Genomic DNA, 10651 nt, shown 5'->3' on the forward strand with positions numbered 1-10651 from the left:
CTGCAGCTGGTGACCAGAGCTTTTTTCTTCTGGATCCAAAAAGATCCTGCCAACCAGCATGTCTAGTGAAAGGCACCCTACAAGCTGCTGAGTTCGGGGATGGAAAGGTTCCTGGGCTTTCTCAGAAACTTATCAGGGGTTTTTGATGAAAATGTTCCAGAACAGATCACAAGCTTCCCTAAAAGAGACCTAAGGGGGGGCAGTCCCAGAGGTCTCATCTGGGTCAGTCTCCACTACCTTAACGAACCTACTTGAACTTGCTCCAGTGCTTTCGTTGGTGCAAGCCCAAGTGGACCTAGGAAGGGAGATGGCATATTGGTAGCATCGCATTTCTGTCCCACATCTTCTTCTTACTACTTGGCAATGCTTGGGGAAGTTCCTTGTTCTGATCCTCACCAGGGCCTGGAAGCTTGACCATCATTCAGCAGCTCAGCATGAAGCAGCCAGGATACCTACTGACCATGTGATCTTGTAGATCACTTTGTGGATCTCATTTAGGACCAAATGATACAGCAAAATGGAGGGTGCTTTCGTTGGTGCAACCCCAAGTGGACCTAGGAAGGGAGATGGCATATTGGTAGCATCGCATTTCTGTCCCACATCTTCTTCTTACTACTTGGCAATGCTTGGGGAAGTTCCTTGTTCTGATCCTCACCAGGGCCTGGAAGCTTGACCATCATTCAGCAGCTCAGCATGAAGCAGCCAGGATACCTACTGACCATGTGATCTTGTAGATCACTTTGTGGATCTCATTTAGGACCAAATGATACAGCAAAATGGAGGGTGCTTTCGTTGGTGCAAGCCCAAGTGGACCTAGGAAGGGAGATGGCATATTGGTAGCATCGCATTTCTGTCCCACATCTTCTTCTTACTACTTGGCAATGCTTGGGGAAGTTCCTTGTTCTGATCCTCACCAGGGCCTGGAAGCTTGACCATCATTCAGCAGCTCAGCATGAAGCAGCCAGGATACCTACTGACCATGTGATCTTGTAGATCACTTTGTGGATCTCATTTAGGACCAAATGATACAGCAAAATGGAGGGTGCTTTCGTTGGTGCAACCCCAAGTGGACCTAGGAAGGGAGATGGCATATTGGTAGCATCGCATTTCTGTCCCACATCTTCTTCTTACTACTTGGCAATGCTTGGGGAAGTTCCTTGTTCTGATCCTCACCAGGGCCTGGAAGCTTGACCATCATTCAGCAGCTCAGCATGAAGCAGCCAGGATACCTACTGACCATGTGATCTTGTAGATCACTTTGTGGATCTCATTTAGGACCAAATGATACAGCAAAATGGAGGGTGCTTTCGTTGGTGCAACCCCAAGTGGACCTAGGAAGGGAGATGGCATATTGGTAGCATCGCATTTCTGTCCCACATCTTCTTCTTACTACTTGGCAATGCTTGGGGAAGTTCCTTGTTCTGATCCTCACCAGGGCCTGGAAGCTTGACCATCATTCAGCAGCTCAGCATGAAGCAGCCAGGATACCTACTGACCATGTGATCTTGTAGATCACTTTGTGGATCTCATTTAGGACCAAATGATACAGCAAAATGGAGGGGGGGTCCCTTTTCCTCTGGGCAGGTTGGCAGGAACAGGAGCTTCAAGGGCTCCTGCGCTCCAGATTTCTGCTGAAATGTCTGGGAACATTGTCTCCAGTGCAAGGGGAAATTGGGCACAGTTGTGTTTATAAGAACCTGGTATCTTTCATTAAAAGGACAAGACAGACAAAAGGAATAGGAAGACTGCTGCTTCTGTTTGCTCTTCATATACAAAAACTTACTAGAGCCCTCCTGACCTCTTCCATTCTTTGCAAGTCACCTCTGTTTTCCTGGCTTCCTTGTCTTCCCTCTTTCTCTCTTCCATCTTATATTATCTGGGTAAAAAATTCTGGAGTGAGAGGATGTGGACAGGGGAGGGCCTACTTATTCAATAAAAAGTAGCTGGGAAAAACCCTCGCACCACCGGCTTGACAACAGCTGATGTCCTTGTGATCTTTATTTGCAGCAACCAACATGTGACTTTTCACTTCTCAGAGAGGAAAAACAGTAGTTTTTTTCCAGCAAATTTCCATGAAGATGAATCCTGGAGCCTGACCAGTTCACTGCACAGTCCTTGCTCCTTTGGAAACGTTCTCCTGGCCCAGGTCTGTGATGGGCGGACCGGAGAAGGGTGTTGGCTGGCACTTCGTGGAATAAAGTTACTTTCGCTTTCACCAGAGACTGAAGGCATTCTTGGTTACCAGGAAAGACAAGGGAGATTAGTCAGAAGTGAGGAAGCAAACACAGGCTTTCGAACAGGCGCCCAACTGACGGTTCAGAGGTTGCCCCTTCAGCTCCTCAGAGAAGCCCCTTCCCCTTCCCCATAAAGGTAAGCCACTCTTGCTTGATATCTTCCTTCTCATGCTCCTTCTTTCCTGCAGGCCACTGGCTGCTTGTGTGATTCTTGCACAGATGAGATTTTTTCATCAATGATACCCGTCAGAGCACAGGAGGAGCTGTGGCAGGGTGGAGGGAGGCTTTAACACTTCTGCCACCATCCTGAGCCAGATGACCCCCAGGAAGGGAAGCCCACCTAGGTACTATTCAGCATTAGACCTTCCCTCCATTGCAGCACAATCCTAGTCCAGACCAGGCATTTGCACCGCTGATTTTTAAGAAGACAAAACCAAGCAGAAAAGGGACAAACTGCACAGGGGAAATGGGGGAGGAAAACAGTGGAGCAAGTGATGGCTAAGAGGGGTTATGGGCCCCTTCCCTTCTCATAAGAACAGCCCTGCTGGATCAGGCCACAGGCCCATGTGGTCCAGCTTCCTGTATCTCACAGCGGCCCACCAAATGCCCCAGGGAGCACACCAGATAACAAGAGACCTGCAAGGCCTCCTGGGAATTGTAGTTAAGAACATAAGAACAGCCCCACTGGATCAGGCCAGAGGCCCATCTAGTCCAGCTTCCTGTATCTCACAGCGGCCCACCAAATGCCCCAGGGAGCACACAAGACAACAACAGATCTGCATCCTGGTGCCCTCCTTTGCATCTGGCATTCTGACATAGCCCAATTCAGTGTGAACTTACATGCATTGGAGCAACCTCCAGATAGCCCTTGAGCTGTGCTCTGCTCCAAAAAGATTTCTGGGAGAAGGGGGGTTATTCTGTCACAGCCTGCAACCCCTTAAGAAGTTGTTGTTTTGTGCTTGCCACTGAAAAGCAAGGCGCACATTTGAGTGACAGTCTTCCCCAGTCACTTGTGAGGAGAGAGAACCAGAGACCAGTTGCATTGTTTACCATCCCTGCTTAAATCAGAAATGAACAGGGAGGAGTAAGTAGCAGTGTTTCAACGTCTGAGCCCTATGCAGGACAAGATGAAGATGAGACTATGACTTTGAACATCTATTCCCAGACATGCTTTTGAGACATGCATGAGTATCACATGCAATGGGGGAAATCTATTGCATGGGCTGGGACTGTGTGCAGCGGCCAATGCCGAGACTCGGTGGAACGGCATAGAAGGTGGAGGGGGACAAGGCTGAAGGTGCAACCATAGAAAGCTTTCATTCTGGGGACTGGAATGAAATAATGGGGAGGAAGCAACAATCAAAGTGTAGCGTTTTCAATCCCTCACACAAACTGGCACTAAGCATAAGTAGTTTCTAGGTAAGAAGAGGGAGAAAGGGAGAAAGAGATGCAGGGAGGTGGCAGTGAGTTCTTGTGCTCAATGAAGCATCTGGTGGGCTGCTGTGAGATGCAAGAAGCTGGACTAGATGGGTTCTGGGCCTGATCCAGCAGGGCTCATCTTACGTAAAATTCTGACCAAGGAAAGGGAGTCCATGAACTTTTGGCCCAATGCTCTTGTCTGCATACTATTCTGTTTCAAACGGCCCTACCCCAACTTACCCACCCACCACGAATGCAGTTGGGCCAATGAAGGGTGTGCTGGGGTGGGCAGACACAGAGGCCTCCTCAAGGAAAAAAAACATTTGTTCCTCAGTGGGTCTCTTCAGATCAGTGCCAGTCATTTTTCCAAGGAAAGTAAGGGAGTCAGGTGATTAAGGGTGCAGTCCTTACCCCTTATGTCAGTGCTTTCCAGCACTGGCACAGCGGTGCCAATGGGACGTGTGCTGCATCCTGCAGTTGGGTGTCACTCACGGAGGCCTCCTCAAAGTAGGTGAATGTTTGTTCCCTTAACTCAGAGCTGCATTGCCCTTATGCCAGGCCTGGAAATCACTGACATAAAGGGTTAGGATTGCACCCTAAGGGGGAGAGGAGCAGGGATAGGATTCTGGTGCATGCACCCCTCCCACCCCCCTTTCACCTCCCACCCATCCCATCCCTGCCCAGAAACACCCCATTCCTCCCACCCCCACCCCATGCCAGTCATACCAGTGTTCCTTGCTTCTCTCTGCATAAAATGCCTTGAAATACATGATGCAATAGCAACCGCAGCCTATAAGTCAACAAGCACTATATTCCTTTATATATACACTTTGATATTCCTTTCTTTTCCTTCCTTAGATCAAGTGAAGGAACACAAACGGCCATGGATGATCTCGACATGGAACCATTTGTAACAGATGATTTTGATGAGATGAAGGCTGCTTTGGATCAAGCAGAACTGCCAGAAGTGATAGCTCAAGCCCGTAAAAAGTTTGATTTATTTGAAAAGACCACTCTGGACATCGCCATCACAGGGGTGACGGGAGCCGGGAAGTCGTCCCTCGTAAATGGCATGCGAGGCCTGGATGATGATGATAACGAAAATAATGCAGCCAAGACGGATGTGGTGGAAGGAACCAAGCAGCCAGAAAGATATCCACATCCTTTCTTGCCAAACATCACAATGTGGGACCTACCAGGAATAGGGACAGAAAACTTTCAAGCTGCCAGATATCTAAAGCAGGTAAATTTTGACAAGTATGATTTTTTCATCATCGTTTCCGCCACCCGTTTCACTGAGAATGATGCCAGATTGGCTCGTGAAATTCAGAAAAGGAAAAAGAAGTTTTATTTTGTGCGTTCCAAAATAGATGTTGATCTGGAGAATGACAAGCGGAAAAGAGATTTCAGGGAAGAGAAGACCCTCATGAAGATAAGGAATGACTGCTATCAACATTTGGAACAGCCCAGGGTTTTTCTCATCTCCAGATGGAATTTGGACAAGTACGACTTTCCCCTCTTGCAAATGACCTTGGAGACGGAGTTGAATGTACCTGGAAAGACCACCCTTCACATTGCCATCACAGGGATGTCAGGTACTGGTAAATCGTCCCTTGTAAACGCCATGAGAGGTCTGGATGATGGTGATGATAAAGCAGCCAAGACTGATGCGTTTGTAGGATCAACAGATTCAGAAGGATATGTGCACCCCTTATTTCCAAACGTCACAATTTGGGACCTACCGGGAATAGGGACATCAGTATTTCAAGTATCAAACTATGTAAAACAAGTGTATTTTGACAAGTATGACTTGTTCATCATTGTTTCCTCAATGCGTTTCTCTGAGTATGATGCCAACTTGGTCCATGAAATTCAGAAGAGGAAGAAGAAGTTTTACTTTGTGCGTTCCAAAATAGATCTTGATCTGGAAAATGAGAGCCGGAAAAAAGATTTCAAGGAGGAGAAAACGCTCGAGAAGATAAAGAATGATTGCTATCAACGTTTGACAAAATCAGATCAGCTTCCTCCAAGGGTTTTTCTCATCTCCAGATGGCATTTGGACAGGTATGACTTCCCCCGCCTGCAAATGACCTTAGAAGAGGAGCTGGATGATCTCAAGAGTCAAGTGTTAATTCTGGCCATGCCGGCTTTCTCCAGAGAAATTCTGGAAAAGAAAAAGAAAGCCATGAAAAAGGTTATATGGATGCAAGCCGTGTTGTCTGCTGCTCTTGGGGCCATTCCAGTTCCAGGTCTCTCTTTTCCTTGTGACATTGCCATCTTGGTGGGAACTTTGAGGCTTTTCTGTAATGTTTTTGGCTTGGATAATGCTGCCATCGGTAAACTTGCAAATCGGGTTGGCAAAAATGAAGCCGTTTTGAGGTCCGCTATTAAAAAAACCCCCATGGCTAGTGAGATCACCCCACAATTTGTAGCCCATCTGTTGCAGAAGTCAGCACTCTGTGCAACGCTGATGGGGCTGGAGTTAGTTCTTGATTTTGTACCTGTAGTGGGCTCTCTAACTGGTGGAGGCCTTTCATTTGCCACCACGTTCTACATGCTGAGGGGTTTTTTGAACGATGCTGAAGAAGATGCCAAGAATGTTCTTGCTAAGGTTTCTGAGTGAGCGTGAAGAGCCAAAAATGAAGATCCAAGCCAGCCATTGGGAGTGGGAAAAGCTGGATGCATTACATACAGGACCAAAACAAAAGCACAGAAATTCCTTTAAAGTATAAACTGTTTACAATCAGAAATTCAAATTAAATTAAATGAATACTTGGACTGATCCAAGAAAGCTGAGCATTTAGGTTACAAATCCAGGCACTGTAGCTCTGGCTCCTTGGAGGTAAAAGCTTTTTCGGGGTTCCTGTATGCTAATTAAATGCACCTATCATTCAAAAAGGCACACAGGGATCGGAAGTCTCCTGTTGCTGGTCCCTCCTTGCCCAGCTAGAGATGCTGAAGCCCCTTTTTTGAAATCACAATATCCCTAGCCGAAATGGAAATTAGAGATGAGAAATATCAGTTCAGGAAGCCCCGTGATATAGTCTTTGTTTTGCTATGGATTTGGTTCAGATTTGATTCCTGTTGGTTGCTTTGGTTTCCTTGTGGAAAAGAGCAGGGTATTAACATTAAAAAAAATAAAAATAAAATCTGTATAAAATTAGCCAGTCTTGCTGGAAAGTCCCAGGCTGATTGGTGACTCATTATTGTGGAAGCTTCTATCCCCAGTCCCATCACACGGCTGCAAAGTTGACACGTTCAGAGCGCTGAGCTCTGCCAGCCCCTCCCATCCTGCTCCTTCCCACACCATGCCTCCTCCCGCCCTCTCTCCTCCACCCCCCACCTCTCCCCTGCCCCAGAATACCTCCCACGCCCCCCCCCCCCACACCTTCACTCACCTCTCCACCGCCAGGCAACTGCCAGGTGGTGGAATGTGGGCCTAGCACTGGAGCTGGCCCAGCGCAGGCTTGCGCTCCGCGAACTCAGGCGCTGGGCCCACATTGCGGTTCACAAACGTGTCTTATGGCAAGTTTGCAACACTGCATGCTGTCGGTGAACCAGTGTGCACTGCTCAGGATCGGGCCCTAAGTCTGCTTAATTCCTCCCCTCGTTAGTAATCCCTTGGAGAAGGATACTGCCTTTCCTGGCTTTTTTCTTTCTTTCTTTCTTCAAAGGCAAGTGTTTTGGAAGGCGTCCGGGATCAGACTCACTGGACCTGGGCAGTACGCTCCTGTTTCTGCCACTGCCCTGAGACTTGGAGGGATGCGACACTGTCCCTTACAAACATTTGTCTTAATCCAGCTGGGTTGGGGCAAGAAAACAACTGCGGGAAAGCTGGACGCACTGTAGTGGAGTCCATCTCAGAGAGCAATGCTATGCATGTCTATGTTAGCTCTCTGCCCAGGCAGAGCCAGAGACAAAGCTAACTAGTTGGTTCATGGAAAGTTGCAGGCAGCTGAGTCACACTGAGTCAGCAGAATTACTCTGCACCTGAGCCTGCCACACCCTAGTTAACAGGGCAGAATCCGATTGGGTGCTCGGACTACTTAAACCCCAGTCTGCAGCTCCACCACTGCAGTAGGTGTTGAACTGTGATACTGCTGCCGGAGACTTTGACCAACTGATAACTGTGTGTTGTATATGCTGTGAAAGACCTTGGACTGGCTAACTGACTGTGTTTTGTGGATACTGATTTGGATAAGGTAAAACTGGACTGCTGCACTCTATGTGTATGACCTGGACTGTATTTTGCCTACTCTTTCCGTGAACCCCCTTGCTTTAGTATACGTCAGCTAATTCAAGGACTCTGCTGTGTCTGCTGGTCTTTGTGCACCCTGCTCTACCCTGGGACACACCTAAGGTTCCTCTCCAATACTTAACAGTCTACACAGAAGGCTGACACATTCCGTTCCAGGAGACTCTCTCTCAAGTGTGTAGGATACAATTCCTACAATTGTATCTCTGTTTTCGGCGTAACGTAATTGGTTACTCACATCAATCCCTTCTATTGAGTGTCCTCATCTTGGATGTGTGCAAGCAAAATAAACCAGAGTTTGACTGCACTGCAGCTGGTGGCCAGAGCTTTTTTCTTCTGGATCCAAAAAGATCCTGCCAACCAGCATGTCTAGTGAAAGGCACCCTACAAGCTGCTGAGTTCGGGGATGGAAAGGTTCCTGGGCTTTCTCAGAAACTTATCAGGGGTTTTTGATGAAAATGTTCCAGAACGGATCACAAGCTTCCCTAAAAGAGACCTAAGGGGGGGGGGCAGTCCCAGAGGTCTCATCTGGGTCAGTCTCCACTACCTTAATGAACCTACTTGAACTTGCTCCACTGCTTTCGTTGGTGCAAGCCCAAGTGGACCTAGGAAGGGAGATGGCATATTGGTAGCATCGCTACCAATGCCACCACCCCCCCTTCTTGGTCTTGACACACACCTCTCTTTGCCCTGGTCTCTTGGTGCCAATTGGAGGCTCACATCCATGTGCTGGTGTGGTGGCCTAGTGGTCATTCTGCTGACCCAGCAGGAGTTGAGCTGCCCCAAGAGGGCATCTAGTGTCCAAGTCTTCTATCCTGTGAATAGCTGTGTTGTAAAGGAGAAAAGGGTCTCCAAACTCAAACCTTGACAGGCTCATATCATTCTGCCCCAAACCACCAGCAGAGGGCCACACAATCCCTGTCTGACAACCGTTTACTGCTTTGCTCAACTCTTCCATCTGATAGCTGAGAATCACTTGCCCTGGCCTGTCTCCTGGTACGTGGATGGACCAAGGGCAGAGGTTCACTTTCGCTGGATCCACCAAGTCAGACAGGCCAATCTGTGCCCATTTGCAGATTATTTGCAGATAAAGTCTGCTGTCTCTGCAGATTAATCCCCCCTGCAAATTATTGCAGATTATTTGCAGTTAAAGTCTCCTTAATTCCTCCCCTAGTTAGTTATCCCTTGGAGAAGGATACAGGCGTTCCTCCCTTCCCACCCCCCCAAAGGCAGATGTTTTGGAAGGTGTCTGGGATCAGACTCACTGGACCCGGGCAGTATGCTCCTGTTTCTGCCACTGCTTTGAGACTTGGAGGGATGTGATGCTGTCCCTTACAAACATTTATCTTAATCCAGTGCTCCCTGAACATAAGAACAGCCGCACTGGATCAGGCTATAGGCCCATCTAGTCCAGCTTCCTGTATCTCACAGCGGCCCACCAAATGCCCCAGGGAGCACACCAGATAACAAGAGACCTGCAAGGGCTCCTGGGAATTGTAGTTAAGAACATAAGAACAGCCCCACTGGATAAGGCCACAGGCCCATCTAGTTCAGCTTCCTGTATCTCACAGCGGCCCACCAAATGCCCCAGGGAGCACACCAGATAACAAGAGACCTGCAAGGCTTCCTGGGAATTGTAGTTAAGAACATAAGTACAGCCCCACTGGATCAGGCCACAGGCCCATCTAGTCCAGCTTCCTGTATCTCACAGCAGCCCACCAAATGCCCCAGGGAGCACACCAGATAACAAGAGACCTGCAAGGCTTCCTGGGAATTGTAGTTAAGAACATAAGAACAGCCCCTCAGGATCAGGCCACAGGCCCATCTAGTCCAGCTTCCTGTATCTCACAGCGGCCCACCAAATGCCCCAGGGAGCACACCAGATAACAAGAGACCTGCAAGGCCTCCTGGGAATTGTAGTTAAGAACATAAGAACAGCCCCCCTGGATCAGGCCACAGGCCCATCTAGTTCAGCTTCCTGTATCTCACAGCGGCCCACCAAATGCCCCAGGGAGCACACCAGATAACAAGAGACCTGCAAGGCTTCCTGGGAATTGTAGTTAAGAACATAAGAACAGCCCCTCAGGATCAGGCCACAGGCCCATCTAGTCCAGCTTCCTGTATCTCACAGCAGCCCACCAAATGCCCCAGGGAGCACACCAGATAACAAGAGACCTGCAAGGCCTCCTGGGAATTGTAGTTAAGAACATAAGAACAGCCCCCCTGGATCAGGCCACAGGCCCATCTAGTTCAGCTTCCTGTATCTCACAGCGGCCCACCAAATGCCCCAGGGAGCACACCAGATAACAAGAGACCTGCAAGGCTTCCTGGGAATTGTAGTTAAGAACATAAGAACAGCCCCTCAGGATCAGGCCACAGGCCCATCTAGTCCAGCTTCCTGTATCTCACAGCAGCCCACCAAATGCCCCAGGGAGCACACCAGATAACAAGAGACCTGCAAGGCCTCCTGGGAATTGTAGTTAAGAACATAAGAACAGCCCCCCTGGATCAGGCCACAGGCCCATCTAGTTCAGCTTCCTGTATCTCACAGCGGCCCACCAAATGCCCCAGGGAGCACACCAGATAACAAGAGACCTGCAAGGCCTCCTGGGAATTATAGTTAAGAACATAAGAACAGCCCCCCTGGATCAGGCCACAGGCCCATCTAGTTCAGCTTCCTGTATCTCACAGCGGCCCACCAAATGCCCCAGGGAGCACACCAGAAAACAAGAGACCTGCAAGG

The 10651-nt window shown here is 48.7% G+C and overlaps 1 protein-coding gene across 1 annotated transcript; it reads left to right on the forward strand.

Moving 5' to 3' along the window:
* The first annotated feature begins 2280 nt into the window (after positions 1-2280).
* On the forward strand, positions 2281-8215 carry LOC136661194 (interferon-inducible GTPase 5-like). Its single transcript, XM_066638234.1, has 2 exons — positions 2281-2370; positions 4512-8215. The coding sequence occupies exon 2, from the start codon at positions 4537-4539 to the stop codon at positions 6274-6276; it is 1740 nt and encodes a 579-aa protein (XP_066494331.1). The 5' UTR covers positions 2281-2370; positions 4512-4536; the 3' UTR covers positions 6277-8215.
* Positions 8216-10651: the final 2436 nt, after the last annotated feature.

This window comes from Tiliqua scincoides, chromosome 10, assembly GCF_035046505.1.
Source record: "Tiliqua scincoides isolate rTilSci1 chromosome 10, rTilSci1.hap2, whole genome shotgun sequence".
NCBI lineage: Eukaryota > Metazoa > Chordata > Lepidosauria > Squamata > Scincidae > Tiliqua > Tiliqua scincoides.